The sequence below is a fragment of the Ailuropoda melanoleuca genome, chromosome 1 (genome assembly GCF_002007445.2).
Source record: "Ailuropoda melanoleuca isolate Jingjing chromosome 1, ASM200744v2, whole genome shotgun sequence".
Taxonomy (NCBI): domain Eukaryota; kingdom Metazoa; phylum Chordata; class Mammalia; order Carnivora; family Ursidae; genus Ailuropoda; species Ailuropoda melanoleuca.
In genome coordinates, this window is record NC_048218.1 from 43,543,946 (window position 1) to 43,564,434 (window position 20,489).

General features: G+C 41.5%; 1 protein-coding gene across 1 annotated transcript in view; it reads right to left on the reverse strand.

Moving 5' to 3' along the window:
• The window catches only part of GABRR3 (gamma-aminobutyric acid type A receptor subunit rho3), a 50,476-nt gene that overhangs the window by 11,962 nt on the left and 18,025 nt on the right, over positions 1-20,489 (reverse strand). Inside the window, 3 exon segments of the mRNA XM_002920035.3 lie at positions 9,176-9,328; positions 15,913-16,053; positions 17,067-17,149. Of these exon segments, the coding sequence (XP_002920081.1) occupies positions 9,176-9,328; positions 15,913-16,053; positions 17,067-17,149 (377 nt within the window).

Below are 20,489 nucleotides of genomic sequence, written 5' to 3' on the forward strand. Positions count from 1 at the left end.
TGATGCTTCATTGGTTGCGTATAACACCCAGTGCACCATGCAATACGTGCCCTCCCTACTACCCATCACCAGGCTATCCCCTTCCCCCACCCCCTCCCCTCTGAAGTCCTCAGTTTGCCTCTCACAGTCCATAGTCTCTCATGTTTCATTCCCCCCTCTGATTACCCCCCTTTTCTTTATCCCTTTCTTCCCCTACCGATCCTCCTAGTTCTTATGTTCCATAGATGAGAGAAATCATATGATAATTGTCTTTCTCTGCTTGACTTATTTCACTTAGCATTATCTCCTCCAGTGCCGTCCATGTTGCAGCAAATGTTGAGAATTCGTTCTTTCTGATAGCTGAGTAATATTCCATTGTATATATGGACCACAGCTTCTTAATCCAGTCATCTGTTGAAGGGCATCTCGGCTCCTTCCATGATTTGGCTATTGTGGACAATGCAGCTATGAACATTGGGGTGCATATGGCCCTTCTCTTTACTACGTCTGTATCTTTGGGGTAAACACCCAGTAGTGCAATGGCTGGGTCATAGGGTAGTTCAATTTTTAACTTTTTAAGGGACCTCCACACTGTTTTCCAGAGTGGCTGTACCAACTTGCATTCCCACCAACAATGTAGGAGGGATCCCCTTTCTCCACATCCTCTCCAACAATTGTTGTTTCTTGCCTTGTCTATCTTTGCCATTCTAACTGGCGTAAGGTGGTATCTCAGTGTGGTTTTGATTTGAATTTCCCTGATGGCTAATGATTTTGAACATTTTTTCATGTGTCTGTTAGCCATTTGTATGTCTTCATTGGAAAAGTGTCTGTTCATATCTTCTGCCCATTTTATGATTTGTTTATTTGTTTCTCGTGTATTGAGTTTGAGAAGTTCTTTGTAGATCTTGGATACCAGTCCTTTATCTGTGGTGTCCTTTGCAAATATATTCTCCCATTCCGTGGGCTGTCTCTTAGTTTTTTTGACTGTTTCCTTGGCTGTGCAGAAGCTCTTTATCCTGATAAAGTCCCATAAGTTCATTTTATCTTTTATTTCTCTTGCCTTTGGAGATGTGTCGTGAAAAAGGTTGCTCTGGCCGATGTCATAGAAGTTGTTGCCTATGTTCTCCTCTAGAATTTTGATGGATTCCTGTCTCACATTGAGGTCTTTCATCCATTTGGAGTTTATTTTTGTGTATGGTGTGAGAGAGTGGTCAAGTTTCATTCTTTTGCATGTAGCTGTCCAATTTTCCCAGCACCATTTATTGAAGAGACTGTCTTTTTTCCACCGGATGTTTTTTCCTGCTTTATCAAAGATTAGTTGCCCAAAGAGCCGAGGGTCCATTTCTGGGTTCTCTATTCTGTTCCATTGGTCGATGTGTCTGTTTTTGTGCCAGTACCATGCTGTCTTTGTGATCACAGCTTTGTAGTACAGCTCGAAATCCGGCATTGTGATGCCCCCAGCTTTGTTTTTCCTTTTCAACAGTTCCTTGGAGATTCGGGGCCTTTTCTGGTTCCATACAAATTTAAGGACTATTTGTTCCAGTTCTTTGAAAAATGTCCTCGGTATTTTGATCGGGATAGCATTGAAAGTGTAGATTGCTCTGGGTAGTATGGACATTTTAACTATGTTAATTCTTCCAATCCATGAGCATGGAATATTTTTCCATCTTTTTATGTCTTCCTCAATATCTTTCAAAAGTGATCTATAGTTTCTAGCATATAGGTCCTTTACGTCTCTGGTTAAGTTAATTCCAAGGTAACGCATGGTTTTTGGTGTTATTGTAAATGGGATGGATTCCCTAATTTCTCTTTCTTCAGTCTCGTTATTCGTGTATAGAAATGCAACTGATTTCTGGGCATTGATTTTGTATCCTGCCACCTTACTGAATTGTTCTATAACTTCTAATAGTTTGGGAGTGGATTCCTTTGGGTTTTCCATATAGAGTATCATGTCATCTGCAAAGAGAGACAGTTTGACTTCTTCTTTGCCGATTTGGATACCTTTGATCCCTTTTTGTCTTCTGATTGCTGTTGCAAGGACTTCTAGTACTATGTTGAATAATAGTGGCGAGAGTGGGCATCCTTGTCGTGTTCCTGATCTTAAGGGAAAGGCTTCCAGCTTTTCCCCATTGAGAATAATGCTTGCAGTAGGCTTTTCATAGATGGCTTTTATGAGATTGAGAAATGTACCCTCTATTCCTACACTCTGAAGGGTTTTAATCAGGAAAGGATGCTGTATTTTGTCAAATGCTTTTTCTGCATCAATTGAGAGGATCATATGGTTCTTGAGTCTTTTCTTGTTGATATGATGTATCACATTGATTGATTTGCGAGTGTTGAACCATGCTTGCATCCCAGGTATGAATCCCACTTGGTCATGATGGATAATCCTTTTAATGTACTGTTGGATTCTATTAGCAAGGATCTTGTTGAGGATTTTGGCATCCATATTCATTAGAGAAATCGGTCTGTAATTCTCCTTTTTGAGGGGGTCTTTGCCTGGTTTGGGGATCAAGGTAATATTAGCCTCATAGAATGAGTTTGGTAGCTTTCCTTCTGTTTCTATTTTTTGAAATAGCTTTAGGAGAATAGGTATTATTTCTTCTTTGAATGTTTGGTAGAATTCCCCAGGAAAACCGTCTGGGCCTGGAGTTTTATTATTTGGAAGGTTGTTTATCACTGACTCAATTTCTTCATAGTTAATTGGCCTATTTAAGAAATCTATTTCTTCCTGTTTCAGTCTTGGTAGTTTATAGGTTTCCAGGAAGGCCTCCATCTCTTCCAGATTGTTTAGTTTTTTGGCATATAGCTGTTGATAAAAGTTTCTAATAATCCTTGCAATTTCAATGGTGCTGGTCGTGACCTCTCCCTTTTCAGTCATAATTTTAATAATCTCAGTCCTTTCTCTTTGTTTTTGGACAAGTTTTGCCAGTGGTCTATCAATTTTATGGATTCTCTCAAAGAACCAGCTTCTAGTCCTGTTGATCTGCTCTACTGTGGTTCTGGTCTCTAATTCATTGATTTCTGCTCTAATCTTGGTCAACTCCTTCCTTGTCAGTGGGTTAGGCCTGTCCCTCTGTTGCTGTTCCAGTTTCTTGAGGTGAGAATATAGAAACTGCATTTTAGATTTTTCTATTCTTTTGAGTGAGGCTTGGATGGCTATGTATTTCCCCCTTAGGACTGCCTTTGCAGTATCCCATAGGTTTTGGACCGTTGTGTATTCATTCTCGTTGGTCTCCATAAATTGTTTAATTTGTTTTTTGATTTCCTGGTTTATCGAGTCATTCTTGAGCAGGATGGTTCTTAGCCTCCAAGTGTTTGAGTTTCTTCCAGGTTTTTCCTTGTGGTTGAGTTCCAATTTCAGAGCGTTGTGGTCTGAGAATATGCAGGGGATAATTTCAATCTTTTGGTATTGGCTGAGACCTGTTTTGTGTCCCAGAGCATGATCTATTCTTGAGAATGTTCCATGGGCATTTGAATAGAATGAGTATTCTTTGGTTCTGGGGTGTAGTGTTCTATATATATCTATGAGGTCCAACTCGTCGAGTATGGCATTCAAAGCCTTTGATTCTTTGCTTAGTTTTTGCCAGGGTGTTCTGTCTATTTCTGATAGTGGGGTGTTGAGGTCCCCTACTATTACTGTGTTCTTATCTATATGTCTCTTTATTTTGGTTAAGAGTTGGCTTGTGTATCTTGCTGCTCCCCTGTTGGGGGCATATATATTAATAATTGTCATATCCACTTGTTGAATACTTCCTTTAAGAATAATATAGTGCCCTTCTGTATCTCTCTCTATGGCCTCTAGTTTAAAATCCAGTCTATCTGATATGAGAATTGCTACTCCAGCTTTCTTTTGAGGTCCATTTGCGTGGAAGATGGTACTCCATCCCCTTACTCTAAGTCTGAATGCATCTTTGGGTTCAAAATGAGTCTCTTGTAGACAGCAAATGGATGGGTCATGTCTTTTTATCCAATCTGCAACCCTGTGGCGTTTTATGGGAGAGTTTAAGCCATTTAGATTGATAGAGATTATTGACAGATATGATTTTAATGATGCCATTTCTCTTTAAAGTCTTTGTATCGGTTGTGACTTGCTGCTCTGTATCACTCTTGGGGCCTTTTTACCTTTATAGAGCCCCCCTTAATATCTCCTGTAGGGCTGGTTTCGTGGTTACGAAATTGGTTAATGATTGGCGATTTTGGAACGTCTTTATTTCTCCATCAATTCTGAATGACAGCTTTGCTGGATAAAGGATCCTTGGCTGCATGTTTTTCTCTGAAAGAGCTTTAAAAATGCCCCCCCAAGCCTTTCTCTCATTCCAGGTCTCTGTAGACAGGTCTGACGTAATCCTGATACCTTTGCCTTGGTACGTGAGAAATTTCTTTGCCCTGGCCGCTTTCAATACTGTATCCTTGGATCTAATATTTGCGAATTGCACTATGACATGCCGTGGCGTAGGTTTGTCCTGGTTGAGCTTGGATGGGGTCCTCTCTGCCTCTTGGACACGAATGCTTGTTTCCCTTGCTAGATTAGGGAAGTTTTCAGCTACAATTTGTTCAAATATCTCTTCTAGACCTCTGTTTTTCTCCACCCCTTCAGGGATGCCGATGATTCTGACATTGGATCGTTTCATAGAGTCAGTAATCTCCCGTAATCTACATTCGTGGGCGTGGATTTTTTTAAGACCAGCTTCTATTTTCGTTTTTTCTTCTACTAACCCATCCTCCAATTCGCTAACGCGTTCCTCTGCCTCGGTGACCCTGGCCGTCAGAGCCTCTAGTTTTGACTGTATTTGGCCCATAGAATTTTTAATTTCTGTCAGATTCGCTCTCATTTCTGCCCTTAGGGATTCTATATTCTCAGCAACGCTTTCTCTGATGCTTTTTTCAAGTTTACTCATCATCTTGACCATTGTTGCTCTGAATTCCATTTCTGATAATTGGGATACATCCATATGTATTAATTCTGTGGCCGAGGCCAATTCTGTGGCAGAGGCCACAGACTCATTATCTTTTCTTTGCTGGGGGGGACTTCTCCTTCTCGTCATTCTGATGAAGAGAGATTGCAGGGTTGTCCAGAGCCCAAGTGTTGACTGGGACCCAGGCCGTGCGCCCTTGTTTTATAGAGATCTTAGGGATGTGGGCTTCTTCCTTAAAGAGTTTATTTATTTATTTGAGAGAGAGAGAGACAGTCAGCAAGAAAGGGAACCCAAGCAGAGGAGTGGGAGAGGAAGAAGCAGGTTCCCGGTGGAGAAGCCCGATGAGGGACTCCTTTCCGGAACGTTGTAAACACACCCTAATCCGAAGACAGGTGCTTGGTGACTGCGCCACTCAGGCGCTCCGGGTTGTGGGCTTCTTGATTTTTCAGCCTGCCTTCTGGGGGAGGGGCCTGCCTGCCGGTACTCAGAAAACCCTGTTTGGGTAGAGTCTCTGTGTCCCTTGCGAGGGGGGATGGGGATGGGCACCCTGTGAGCCGGTATTTCCGGGCTTTTGTTCTCTGGCGGCTTTCCCTGGCGGTTTGCTATGCCTCTTCTGAGAGAGCAGCAGCGGCTGAAATTCAGCCTCTGTCTCAGAACAGAGGGATCGCGGATCGTTCTCCACTGATGTTCTGGCCACTTTAACTCTGTTTCTGTTGGTGCTGCTCAACCCTGCAGCATCCCGGGCTGTGCGCCCCACACCCGGCGTCCCAGCCCTCACTTCCAGGGCCGGCACGTCTCTGTCCTTTGTGTTTCCAACCCCGCCCGCCGCCAGCCGCCCCGCGCGGGCTCCCGGAGCTCCCCGTCTCAGTCCTGGTGTCTCACGGGTGCTGACCGCGAGTCCGGCTGCTCCCCCGTGCAGGTGGCCCTCTAGCCGCCAGCCGTCCCGCGGACGCTCCCGGAGCTCCCGGTCTCAGCCTCGATCCAGTGAGCACACCGGAGCTCCGGAGCTCCGTGAGATGCTTGGTGGTGCACGCTCCCGGCTCTCAGACTCAGTCTGCCGTTTCCAGAGTGTGGGTCCGCGGTCCGCCCGCTCCCCGGTGCAGGTGGCCCGCCAGCCGCCCTGCGCGCGCGCTCCTGGAGCTCGCGTTCTAAGTCTGTTGTCTCGCGGGTGCCGTCCGCGAGTCCGCCTGCTCCCCCGTGCAGGTGGCCCGCCAACCGCCAGCCGTCCTGCGTGCGCTCCCGGAGCTCCCTTCTCAGCCTGCTGTCTCAAGCGTGCGGGTCCGCGGTCTGTCCGCTCCCCCTTGCAGGTGGCTACCGCTTCCCAGCACCCTGACACGGCGGCTCCCTCCCCCTTCTGTTTAGCTTCCGATATCTGTGCGCGGTTTCATGGCTCCCCGCTTCGTACCTCGATACTCAGCGCTGGAGATGTTCATTTGTAGAGATCCAGATGTATCTTCCTGCGTCTCAGGCTGATTCCGTGGATATTCCTGCTGGTCTGGTACCTATCCAGCTCAACTCAGGGGACCGGCTGAAAAAGGGGTCCCCTACTCCTCCGCCATCTTAACCTCCCCCCCATAGAATGTGTTAACTTGTAATGAGTTTATTATTGCTAATTTTAAATGGACTAATACAAATTTTTAAAAATTCTGTTTTAATATCCAACATGGCTAATAGTGATAGTTATAACCCACAAAAAACAAAAGCTCTCTGGGGTTCCTGATAATTTTTAAGGTGTAATTGGGTCCTAAGAACCTAAGAATGACTGCAAAAGACTAAGAAGGAAGTTGAGGATCCAAATATGAAAGATTCAACACATTGGGGGCTCTTAAAAGAACAAGAAAAGTCAAGAGAAAAAGTAGAGTTTGGGCAGGGATTGTGGAGGGGGATAGTAGTCTGTGGGGTGTCAAACATGTGGAATGCCTGCAGTACGTGCAGATGAAGTCCAGCACGCAGCTGGGAATACCATCTGGAGCTTGAGAGAAGGATCTGACATAAGGACTTAGATTTGGGCTTTATTTTCATAAGGACAGTAGTCAGAAGTGAGAGGTTTGCTCTATTTGATGAGAGAATCAAAAGTGAGCAAAACCTTTGGAGGGAGTTACCCAGACTCAAGGAGTAAAAGGAAGACAAATGAAAGAAAAGTTTAAAAGAGGAGAGAGCCTAGACTAGTGCAGAGTACTGCAAACACATTTATTTTTTGTTTGTTTAGTTTTATCCAACACTATGGGCCAGGCATCAGCCCAGGCAATTGACGTGAATGCTCCCATTCATTTCATACAGTGACCTTAGAAGGCGGTATTAATCATTTCATTTTGCAGATGAGGAAGAGGAAGCTGGGCTTTTGACCACTACACTTGGTTCTGAATTTGGAGATGATGCTTAATAGTGTCAAATATTTCAGAGTGTGATGAAGGGGAAACAACTGAGAAAAGGCAAATGGGATAAACAGACAGGATCTTCTGGAGAATCAGGTAGCCCAGGATTTGGAAACAGCCAGTAAAGCAGAGTGCAAAATATCTTTATTTTATTTTATTATTTTTTTTTAAGAGACAGAGAGAGAGCGTGCTGGGAGGAGGGGAAGGGAGAGAGAGAACCTTAAGCGGGCTCCAGGCCCAGCATGGAGTTCGATGCAGGGCTCGATCTCAGGACCCTGAGATCATGACATGAGCTGAAATCAAGAGTCAGATGCTTAACTGCCTAAACCACACAGGGGCCCCCAGAGCACAGAGTATCTTTGAAAAAAGTTGAGGGTGTTAGGAAGCAAAAGCCTGAGAGGATAGCAGTGGTATAGGACTACTACAGCTCCCTTTATTAAGATAAGAGGGAGAGGGACACTTCTGATTTACATATTATTTTTCATAAATCTGCATAGCAATTTCCCAATCCCCTAGGGAATCAGATGTAGATACAAGAAGCATAGAATTTCAGGGGTGACTTAAAGTCATTCCAGTGTTCTCTATTCTCCCCAACCCGCCCTGGAACCAGCTTTTATTACTTGTCATTTTCTAAGTGTAGGAGCTGAACAGTTGGCTTCAGGAATCTGATTGAAAATCATGTTAATAAACCTTTAGAGACTGAACGTCTTTCTCATTCTGTCTTGAGGGTGGGGAATGTGCCTCTCGTCTCCTGTTCAGCTCTACCCTGCCCCACTGCCGTACTGAGGTGTCAGGGCGCAACTGCTCTGATGTGAAGTCATGGCCTCAATCATTCAATTACTCATTCAGATGGTATTTTTTCCCATGAGATAGTCAAGCCTCAAATGCTTATAGATTGAAGCTTTTAATAGGGGAAAGAGGTGAACAAATTATTAATATTAATGACAATTTATGTCTTTCAAATGATCTTTTGAAGTGTGCATATAACTCGTGAACATTAGCTTAGAAATCATCCTTTCTGGAATGAATTGTGTGATAATTACAGTGATTGTGAAGCACTCATAACAATCTTCTCTCTAGGTAGAGCATTGCAGGTCAAAGAACAAAATCAGCTGAAATGAGGGAGTTCTGCCCTGAAACACCCAGGAAGGCAAGTGGGATTGACTCTTAGGTTTTCATGAAGTAACAGGTTATCCAAGTGCTTAGCTGGGCACCTTCCACTTTGCAAGAACTCAGTCACTGCTAAGCGGGTCTGAAATCGTTCGCATAAATCAGTGTGTGTGACAGTGGCATGTGGCATGCTAGACGGAGTAGGTAATCATACCTGTGTGAGGACTTGAAGCTGGTGATGCCTCCCCCGTGAAATCTCTTGCCTAACTAAAGAGCCACAGTAACTGAAATTTCACTGTGCTTGGTTCTGATTGTGGTGTTCAGGTTAAGCCCCAATTTCTAATTAGCATTGCCCCCATCCCAAGAAGTAATGTATTAAGATACCAGTAGTACAGTGTGAATTATTTTGAAGGTTCTTTTATCTATAATGCAAAGGTTTGTCACACAAATTGAAGTGGGTTGGCGCAAGGGATTGGGGAGGTTTCCCCGAAAGTGAGGAGATAAGTTTGTAAAGTGAGGCTGTTTATGCTTCATAGTTTCATAATTTCTCCTTATTATTCTGCCTTTGGTCAGCTGGAGCAGGCTTCCTACTTAATGCCTCAGCTCCCAAGGAAAGAGTCCAAGTACAGTTTGCCCCTGAGGCTGTCAAGATAAATGTTGTAACCTGAGTGCATAACTCTAACTACCCCTACTAAACCATGACTCTTTTCCTCTCCACTTATCACCCCTTTTTATTTACCTTCTTGAACTTTCGCTGATATTAACATTTCACAAAGGTACAGAAAGACTTACCCAGGGAAACTCTTGTAGGAACAGCTCTCCGGTCAATCCAAAATGAAACCCACGAAAGCATTACCATCAGCATAGCTGGGAAATAGGTTTGCAGCACGAAGAAGAAGATATGCTTCCTTAGCACAAAGTTGATGAAAAGCCTATTGTACCAACCTGTGAGAAAAAGCCAAAGTTTTCCTTAGAACAGCCTTCCTCAGGAAATCATCACACTTATTGAAATCACCAGCTTCTTTAAACTCTAAGCTCTAAGGGAACATGGAACGGAACACACTCACCCTTATTTAGCCAGCAGGAGGACAGGGCCTTTGCCTGGCACTCCATCAATATTTGTTGAACTAACTGACTTTAGTCTGTTTAGTTATGTGATTCAAAGATTCTCCTTAAATTTCATAGCTGCTGTTCAGGAAGGACTGGTAATTATATTTTGTGGAATGGCCTTTAAAGACCTTGCTCCAAAATATATTGTGTTTGCATTGTTTCTGCAAGTGGGCAGGTCTTCAATACATGACTAATGACTGGGTGCAATAGCCAATAAACCATTTATTAGCTTTAACAAATGAAAGGGAACATTTTATCTGAAGGAAAAGATTCACAACAGCTACGGAGTCATTGGATTCCAAGTTGGAATCCAGACAGTGAGGGATTCATAAAGGGAGTGGGTGAAAGGAATATCTGTAAACTGTTTGTATTATTTTAAAGTCTGGTGGGTACCATTAATTTACCTATAATAAATCTGAAAAAAGTAATCAAATGATGATGTGTCTTTGCTTCGGTTGGAATTATATGAACTCATGTTGGTAATATTGATTGATGCATGCTGATCAGAAGCAACAATTGCGGTCACATCCACACAATTTTGTTCAGGTTTCCCTTTTCACATTGGCTGAAAGGAAGTTTAAAGCCAAAAAATAAGGAACTATAGATTAAAAATTATAAAACAAAATCATAAACATTGCAAAAGGGCTTAGAGAACATTTCTACTATACTCAGTTGTAATTTCTTAGGTAACTCAAGATGGCACACTTATTAGATGGATCAGGTTAATATTTAGGCATTTGGCCTAAAACATAAACCTAGTAAACCCACCCTGAATTGGCAGACTCTCCTCTTAGTATTCTATTCTCAATTACGTGCTGATGACCCTTCTCGTCCCTATCTGTCCTGAGGTTCTCTCTCACCATCAGTTGATATGTGTTTCAGGAATATCAAACAATTTCATTCCCAAGGGAAATAAAAGACACATTACATAGTGCACTGTAAAGTCAGAATACACATTAGTTTTTGAGCTACTCATTGTCTCGTATTACCCATGTTACAGCCCCACTTCATTATTGTATGCAGTTGAGAATTTTGATTATAGCTGTAGAGTGGAATAACAGCCTCTCTGAAGTTATAGTTCATATAATTATTGTGAGATTAATAGAGATAAGGAAAAGTCGTGGAAGAATTTTTTAAAGACACTGTTAGTATATATGGTTTTAACTATGAACTAAATTTTGGTAACAGGGTCCTTTCTTTACTCAGAATTTTCTGAATAATTTTCTGAACACTTTGTTTTTGGCAATCGAGCAGGAGAAATGCTGCTCTGTTGTGTGGTTCTTCAGGGCAGGGATGTCTAGGGATAGTACTGTGGTTGAAGCTATAGGCCAGGAAAAGCTCTCTCCACTACCAGGAAAGGAGGTGCTGCCTTGGAAAGATGTGGAACCCTCATTTTGGAAAGTATGATAAAGAGTCTGACTCCACTTTTGACATTTGACATCTCGTAGCTCCCAAGCCCCACTTTCCCTCCCTTTCTCTCCCACATCTGGGAAAGCTAAAAAGAAAGCTGGGTGCTCCCTCTTTTGGCACCCATGGGAAGTTCAAATCATGCCAGGGAGCCCTCACCCTAGCCCCACTCTCTAACCACCATAAAACCCCAAGCCAGTCACTCCTCCCTGTTTTCTCAAGCTATTTCAGACCTACTTGGGAGCCTACCCCACTCTCTAGAAAACCTCATTATGTGTGTAATAAATCTCTTTATACCCTGGTGCTATGTGTGAGGCCTCATCAATGTTGAACCACATTCTGGGTGGAAGGGCCCATCAGCCTCCATCAGGTTGCTGCATGATAGAAAGAAGGGGGAATTTATGAAAGGGAGAATGTGGCTAGAGAGTGGGCAGCCAGGAAAATGCAAGAGAGGGGAAATGATTGAGGAGTCAGTCCCAAGACAAGGTTCAAGAAGGTTTTTATACCTGGAGACTGTCACCTTCAATGGCCTGTGACACTAAAGGCCTCATTCTGTGTTGAAAGGATCCAGGTGATGTTGTTGATGAAAATAGTGACGATGATAGCTACTAGCTAATATTTCCTGAGCACTTACCATATGGCAGACAGTACTTGAGTTATTTATGGAAGACAGTATTCTAAATTATTTAAATGTATTCAATCATGTATCCTCACAACCCTATGAGGTAGAGAGTGTTATACAATCAACTTAAAGATGAAGATATTGAGGCTTAGAGAGATTAAGCAACTTGCCTACATCTCTAATAGATGGCAGGGCCAGGATTTGAACTCATGGAATCTGTTTCCAAAACTTGTACTTTTAGCCACTACATCATGCTGCAATAAATAATAATTATCAATGCATTCTTGAGGGGCAGGAGTCATTTTTTTTTTCCTTTGTAAATTTACAGTGCATGATTGTGAGGGACATTGAAAGGCATGAGAGGGCAGAAGCCCTCACCTGCTTCTTAATATTGCCGGGGAGTAGTGAAGAAGTTGCCAAGGAAAAGTGGGAACCTGATGGTTCAGCTATCATATGGAAACTAAAGTTGTATAGTTATAATTTTATTTCTGGCTCTTCTACCCAGAGCCAGAAGTACAGTTTTTTTCTGTATAGCTGATTTGTCTATACAGAGGTTATAATTGTTATAATATACAATTGTTATATATGATATTGTTATAATATACAATTGTTATAATGCTAGGAAAGAAGACAAAACATAAATTATTTTTGATGAAGCTCATATGTTTAAACAGGATACTAATCTGAGAAAACCACTTGAGTTTAGGTCTCAGGAGACCATATTTAATAATTCATAGATAATGTGAGGCAGAACTATCATATACTGGTGAGATGAAATAAATTTCTGAATGCTGATATTTCTGAAACCTAAGAATCGTTGAATAAACCCAGATATGATTAATAACTTGATATTTGGGGGTGCCTGGGTGGTGCGTCAGTTAAGCACCCCACTCTTGGTTTCAGCTCAGGTCAGCTCAGGTCAGGATCTCAGGGTGATCAGGTTCCACACTCAGTTAGGAGTCTGCTTAAGACTCTCTCCCTCTCCCTCTGCCCTCCCCCATCTCAAAAAAATAAATAAAATCTTAAAAAAACTTGATATTTGACTACAAATTCAAAAATGCTTTACTCATATTTTTATAGTCTTAAAGCCCATTTTAATCTTTCTTATTAAAAATGTATACATTGTAACAATTTAAAAATACAGAAGTGTCGAAATAAAATTGAAAATATCCTCAGTTTATACTCAACTCTCAGAAGTATCAATTGTTAGTCTTTCTAGAGATTAAAAAACCATATATATAAATCCTCTTTAAAAAGATTTTATTTATTTATTTGACAGAGAAAGAGTGAGAGAGCAGAAGTGGGGGGAGTGGCAGAGGCAGAGGGAGAAATAGGTTCCCCACTAAGCAGGCAGCACGATGCAGGGCTCGATCCCAGGACCCCAGGATCATGACCTGAGCTGACGGCAGACGTTTCACTGAGCCACCCAGGTGCCCCTATATAAGTCCTTTTTAAAATAACAAATATGGGATTATATATATTCTTCAATATCATGATTTAAAATTTTTTAAATTTATCATTGATAATTTTCTATCATGCTGTACAAACCATGTATATTTAAACTTAATTATTTTTTAAAATTTTTCTTAGAAATAAAAATGTTTTTTCTTAAAATTGTAACCACATTGGCCTGTTAAGAATTTTTAGTGGATTTTTTTTTTTAAGATTTTATTTATTTACTTGACAGAGATAGAGACAGCCAGTGAGAGAGGGAACACAAGCAGGGGGAGTGGGAGAGGAAGAAGCAGGCTCACAGCACAGGAGCCTGATGTGGGGCTCGATCCCATAACGCTGGGATCACGCCCTGGGCCAAAGGCAGACGCTTAACCGCGGTGCCACCCAGGCACCCCATGAATTTTTAGTGGATTTTAAAACACTTAAAAGCATCTTTCTGAGCAAGAAGTTTTTCAATGTAAGTATTTTATATGGCTATAGGCAGACTCTAAAACATGACCAGAAGAAGAAAAAAATCAGCTAGTGTTGGACCTGCCTGGTAGGGCTTAAAAAGTCGGACAAGGACAAATAAAAAGATAGCAAAGCCAGTGGGATGGCATATTGGTGAAGTAAGAATTTGGAAATGAAATTTAACCTTTTCTTTTTAAGAGGATGGTTGGGTATGTATTAATGGATACTTGTGTTTCAAAATCTGAACAGATGTCATTGTCATTATTATATATGCAGTATATATTCTGTTCAGGAAACAATACTCTTAGATTTCTATGCTTCGTATATATGGCATTGTAATAGCTTCAAACACTGAGAAGACTTATTCACAATCTACAATGTGCCAAAGTTATTTCATCATAACAACAGCAAAATGAAATTAGCTATAAATTATACTTTGACATGTATCATTGTTCATTGCATGCATTCTTTTGCTTAAATATTAATTAAATGTAGGACTCACAGCATTACAAATCCTGATAAAAACATACTTACACAGTTGACCCTTGAACAATGTAAGGGTTAGGAGTGCTGGCCCTGGTGCAGTTGAAAATCTGTATAGAAATTTCTAGTCCTTCCAAACCTAATTACTAACAGCCTACTGCTGTCTGGAAGCCTCAATAAACATAACAGTTGAGTAAGACATATTTTCTACATTATAGGTACTGTATTTTTACAATAAAGTAAGCTAGAGGAAAAAAAAGTTAAAAAAACCGTAAGGAAGAGAAAATACATGTGTAGTACCATACTGTATTTATCGAAAAAATTTGCATATCAGTGGGCAGCGCAGTTCAAACTTGTGTTGTTCAAGGGTCAACTGTATTTACTTATATAGAGAAAGACAAAGAGAGAATAGAAAAAGGAGAAGGAAATATATAAAAATAATAACAGTTTATTTCTAGGATGTGGGACTACTAAGGCTTTTCTTTAAACTTGTCTGAATATTTTTTTCAAATTATCTGCCTTTTATTCATTCATTCAGAGATTACGTACTGAGCATCTACTATGTGCCAGGGGTATACCAATGACCAAAACAAACAATATCTGTGTTACTTATAGAATCAGAAAAGGCCATAAGCATTATTACTGTTAATAGCATTATCTGCTGAATCCCAAGCATTATAGACAAATAAGTGAAACAGAGCATTTGTTCTGGATCTAAATAGCTAAATAGCTGTTGGTTCTAGAAAGTCCTTTAGCTTCCTTGTGATGTAAATTTTGATTTCTCTTAATGATTCAGGCTTTTAGATAACAACCTGATAATGCCTCTCCAGAGTCTCAGGGCAGAACAGAGCACCTCCAGGGAGACAAGTCAGTAGGTGAAAAGATTGTAGGCAGGGCGGCTCTGAAACTTCCGGACAGCATACATTTTCCAGCCTAAGCCTGGCTTCAAAAATCCAAAATGGCATTTTATATGGATTCTTCCTGAAATGACCCAGAATGCTAATAACCAGAGAAGAGGAAGCTACTTCTAACTTGAATCAACAGGGATCAAGTATAATTTAAACAGTGTTGTGGATCAAATGAAAAATAAAACTGTCATAGTAAAGAGTATACAGTATCTGCCTGAAATTAACGGACTTCCTGTTTTACTGCCTGATTCAGCCAGCCATACTTATTGAGTGCATGTGCTGCCCAAGCAAGCCCAGTGATGTTTATTGAGTATCTGTGATGTGCCGTGCCCATTCCAGGCGCTGGGGAAGAAACGGTGAACAAGGCAGACAGATTTCTTGCACTCTTTCTAGTCAGGCCCTCAGATAAGAAAGCAGTCAACTAGAGATATATTTCAGGTAGCGTTAAGTGCTGTGAAGACAAACACAGATGGAATGGTGAGGAAGGAGGTCTAGTTGAGACACGATGATGAAGAAAGTACTATTTGAAATGATATTCGAACAACACCCTGAATGGAAGGAGACAGCCAGTTATGAGAAAGCTGGGGAAAACTCATTCCAGGCAGAGGGAGGAAAAGGCCAAAGCAGAAGCTGTGTGGGTAGAATGAGAGAGGTGTGCTTGAGGACGGGCAAGAAGGCCAGCGTGGAGAGCGTGGAGGGGGTGGGTGTGGTGGGTAAGCTCAGAGGTAGATCATGTGCACCTTGTAGGCCATTTGAGAAACCTGAGTTTTGTTCTAAGTGTGGTGGAAACGCACTAGAGGGTTTTAAGCAGGGAAGGACTGTGGTCTTTATGTTTTCAAAGATCGCTCCGTCTGCTGTATTAAGAGTAGACTGCAGAGGCCAGGAGTGGAAGCAAGGTGTATATTTAGAGGTGATTGCATGAGGAAGAGAAGTCATGTACTGGAAAGGTGGAGGAGGTTGCCTGAAAAGAAGGAAATAGGGTATTGGCCAAATGGGACACTTGTTTGGATTCAGGTCTCTTCACATGTTGTGGTGCTTTGCAAACAGTAGGTGCTCAGTAAGTGCTGATGAACTGTCCACATAGAAAAATGCACCTGTGCTGCTGTAGAAAGTGAATCCACTGGAGGCACTGAACTCCTCAATGAAGAACTGAGAAAGGGATATATGCTCATCAGTATTTAGGGACTTGTTTCCCTGTTTCCAGTACAGCATTAGATCCTCTTCATTGTAGGCATCTAAAACAAGAGAATGATATTCTTGTCACTAGAAGCAGTTCTTGTGAGCTCCATGAGGTCTATGACCATGTTTTATACAGTTCTGTATCCCTGGTGCCTGGTCCAATGACATGTAGATATCAGATCCTGAAAAATGTTTGCCGATAGACTTATGATACCCATAACTACGAAAAGGAAAAACAGTCTCCAAAACTTGGACCCTAGTCACTGGCACAGTGTGGCGGTCTTTCTTGTGCCCACACATTGAGTTAAAACTCTCCAAAGAGCTGCTCCCGCCCCTGTGTGCACGGCGTCCTGTCACAACACTGCCTGTCCCAAGTCACAGGCCTGACCAGAGGTCGTCAGGCCCCTCTGGTTTTGTAGTCTCTGGGAAAAGTCCAAAGTGAACTGAGCTCATAAAGAATTTTCTTCTGAAATCACATAACGTTATAGAAAGCTTCAAATGCATTTGGGGAGGAACATCCACTGACATTCCCAGCGTTTTGGCCACATTATGAAAACAAGCAGTCAGCTTTTAAGATGTCGTATCAAAAACAACTGATGGGTTAGCAACAGTGATTGACAAGGAGCTGGCTCAGACGCCCTCCCACAGGACTTTGATTAGAGGGTCTATGTCTACAGCTGCCTTTTTCTGGGGCACCCAAGTACATTTAATGGAAGATTGTGACTTATATGGGAACATGAATTCCAGAGCTTTCCAAATTTGGGAAGTATGTCAGTCTATGTTAATAATATTAGCAAGAACATACCCTTTTAGGGAACTTGTTCCTTTATAACCCAGTGGAAACTACAGAATATGTACTTATGAAAGCATCCTTTCCCTGGATGTTCTCTTTTGAGAGACAGTCTGTCATCATCCTTGGTTTAAAAAAAAAAAAGTAATTATTTTGAACCAATATATTTATCTTATATCAAGATTTTAAAATGCTTGTTAAGAACTGCTTATTTACATGCAGATATGTGATGGTATGTTCAGATCATGAGTGCTGACTCTTTCAGGAAGTAAGACTTACAGCTTTCCAGTTCAAGGGAACAGTTTTGAGTGTCAAGAGGAAACCTGCTGAAATCCATAAAGCATATGGCTGAAACAGTTATCCTGTAAAAGAAGAGAGAAAGCAAAAACTGCAGCTCATTTCACCATATGGCCAAATAAACATGCAATATTGAGGTTCCCTTTCCGTAGTGCTTGTTTTGTGTGCCTTTGAAGAATAATGTGAAACAGGCATTACCATCTGCTATTGAAATAAAGTCTAAGGACGCAAACCCACGAAAGTGGGTGGTTTGCTGAAGACACAGGGTTAATGGAGGAAGTCTGCTCTAAAGATTGTTCCTGATCTTACTGTTTCCTAGTCTTCACCCTCTGTATTTTTTGGCTCTGATGTCTTCAGAGAAACATACTTCAAAGGGAGAAGACTTTTAAATAGATTTAAATATTTTCTGCTTTTTGGAAGGTCCAAACTTCATTTCTAGTCCTAAAGGGCTTGGATGGTGGTAATAAAAACCTATGGGTAAAGGTTTCTCTCTCAAAGCAAGCTTACCTGAGAAAATTCTCTTTCCAAGAGTGAGGAGAAAGCCTGGAGCATTTTCAGTTACAGATTTATGTGCACAATGCATAATTCAGGTGCCATTAAGGCTTGCATACTGATGAGGATTGTTTTTTTGAATTTTATATCCTCCTAGATTTTTCTGGCTTTAGGCAGAGGCTGCTGTACTATGATCCTGCCTCAAAGTACAAACTCTGGTATCCACAACAGCAGATCAGAGGTTTATAAAAGGCCCCTGAGCAAGTCTGCACAAAACAAAGGCAACAGCTGCTCCTACCCATGGTGCCCTCAAGTTAATCAGAGAAGTAGAACCATTTTATCTTCCATGAGTTGAACTACTGTCAATAGTCATGTAGCAAAATGCCAAGCCAAGGAAGTATCTGGATGACTTTGTGTCACAAAACATACTCATTTTGGTATATTCCTGATATGGTTGACCTTTGAACAATGCAGGGGTTAGGGGCTCCAACCTCTGCACAGTTGAAAATCATGTATAACTTTTGACTCCCCCAAAATTAAACTACTAAAAGCCTACTGTTGACCAGATGCCTTACTAACAACATAAACAGTCAATCAACACATATTTTGTATATGTATTTTATACTGTGTTCTTACAGTAAAGCTAGAAAGAAGAAAATGTTATTAAGAAAATCATAGGAGGAAATACATTCACAGTATTGTACTGTATTTATAAAAAAAAAGTCCACGTATAAGTAGATGTGTGCAGAAGGGACCTCTGAAGTCTCTGAGACTCCTTCATGGTGGACATGAATAAATGAACAACCAAAGTGGTTAAGTAAGTGGTGATAAAGAAAAAACTATTCATGACACTTGTTAAAGAACAGTAAGGAAGATTTTATTTAGGGGGACTACTATAATTTGGTTTATTAACAAGGGAGAGAGGAGTGAGCTCAACTCCAAATACAACAAGGAAAAGTGGGAATTTATAGCCAAGGAACAGGGTTGGGGGGCAGTGGATGCAAACATTACTCAGAGGAAGCATCATGGGTAAGGGGGAAGGGAGAGGTTCTGACTAAAAGGACCTAATGGGATTCTTGCTGAAGGCAGGCCAGGGTGATCAGACATCACCTGGGTGTAGTGGAAGATGAGGAATCTGATCAGATTTGGAGGGTGATAGGCTATTGAGGAGCGAGGATTCTGGCTGAATGCACTTAACAGAGACAAACACAGATGCTCAAAAGTCAGGGACTAGGTGAGAGGAAAGTTCAGAGGAGCCTAGAAGACTTCGGTCAAAGAGAGAATCTTTGTCAATAGACAGCGTCGGAACCAAGCCTGGAACCAGGTAACCTGGCTGTGGGCTTGGACTGGCTCTGCTGCTAGCTAGAATAGCTGTGTGCACAACAATTTTGAGTCCTTCTGTGTTTGGAGATTCCCCAAGACCAACTTCAGGTTCCATGATTTGCTAGGAGGACTCACAGAACTCATCAAAGCTGTTACGCTAACAGTTATGATTTACTATGATGAAAGGACACAGATGATAATCAGCAATGGAATAGGCAGAGGACAGGGTCCAGTAGAGACCAGGAGCAAGTTTCCAGCTGTCCGGTTCTAGTAGAGTTATGTGGGCAGTGCTACCATCCCAACAGTGACGTGTGACCATGGGGTACTTCCAACCAGGGAAGCTACCTGAGCCCTGAGGTCCAAGGTATTAACGGAGAGTTGGTCCCATAGGTCTGGCTAACCTTGGTCTCTAGCCCGTCCAGAGGTCCAGCTGATACCAGGTAACTCAAAGCCTCCTGCATAAATCCCATTGTTAGCATAGACTATCTGCGTGGCCCAAGGCCTCAGGGTCAAAAAAGATCCTCTTATCAGGCAGGATATTTCAAGGGCTGGAGATTATCTCCAAGGAGCCAGAAATCATTCTTTGGAATGTGCAGGGTAAGGACAATCTACTGAATTAAATCTTTCATCAAAATAATTAATTTTAAAAAGTTAAAAGTTTTAACCAGTTGATTCCTTGGCCAGATGCTGCCATTCAGCTTCTGATTCCTAGTGAGGCCTGTCTCCAGTATGTATTCGAGTCCCATGTTACTCCTGACTTAAAAGTTCTATTGAAAGTAATACTTTCCTTTCCCTGCATTTTTAAAAACATTGACAGCAATATGGCAATAGCACCTTTGTACTTAAGTGAGCAAGTGTTTTTAGTGAACCAAAAATATCTGTATTAATTTTCCATTGCCACTGTAACAAATTACCACGAACTGGTGGCTTAAAACAAGAGAGATCTATTCTTTCACAGTGCTGGAGGACAGAAGTCTGCGATTAGTACCACTACGTCAAAATTAAGGTGTCAGAAAGGCCCTGCTTCCTCCAGAAGCTGGGGGGAAATTCATTCCTTGCCTCTTAGAGCTCTGGCTACTGCTGGCATACCAGTTCTAGTGGCTCTATCACTCCAATCTCTGTCCTAATGGTCACCTTGTCTTTCTCTAACAAGGACACTTATGGTTGATTGCATTTGGGTCCCAACCAATTGATCCAGGATAATTTTCCTATCTCAAGATCCTTAACTTGATCACATCTGCAAAGATCTTTTTTTTTTCTTTTTAAAGCCAAATAAAGTAACTTTCACATGTTCCAAGGACTAGGACATGGATATCCTTTGGGGAGCCATTTTTTTTTCAGAGTCTTACTACAGAGTCTTTTTGGGATTTGTAAGGCATGAAAAACATTGAATTACTTGGATTTACTAAACATTTTTAGAATTACCAATGGTAAGCCATTCAGTATGTACAAGATTCATTAGGCTAAAAGAACATATTGTGAATTAAAGATTGGAGGGCTGTTACAGCATAGTGTCAGAAAAAATGTTTTGAATTAAAAAAATGAAAAGGGAGGGGCACCTGGGTGGCTCAGTCTTTAAGTGTCTGCCTT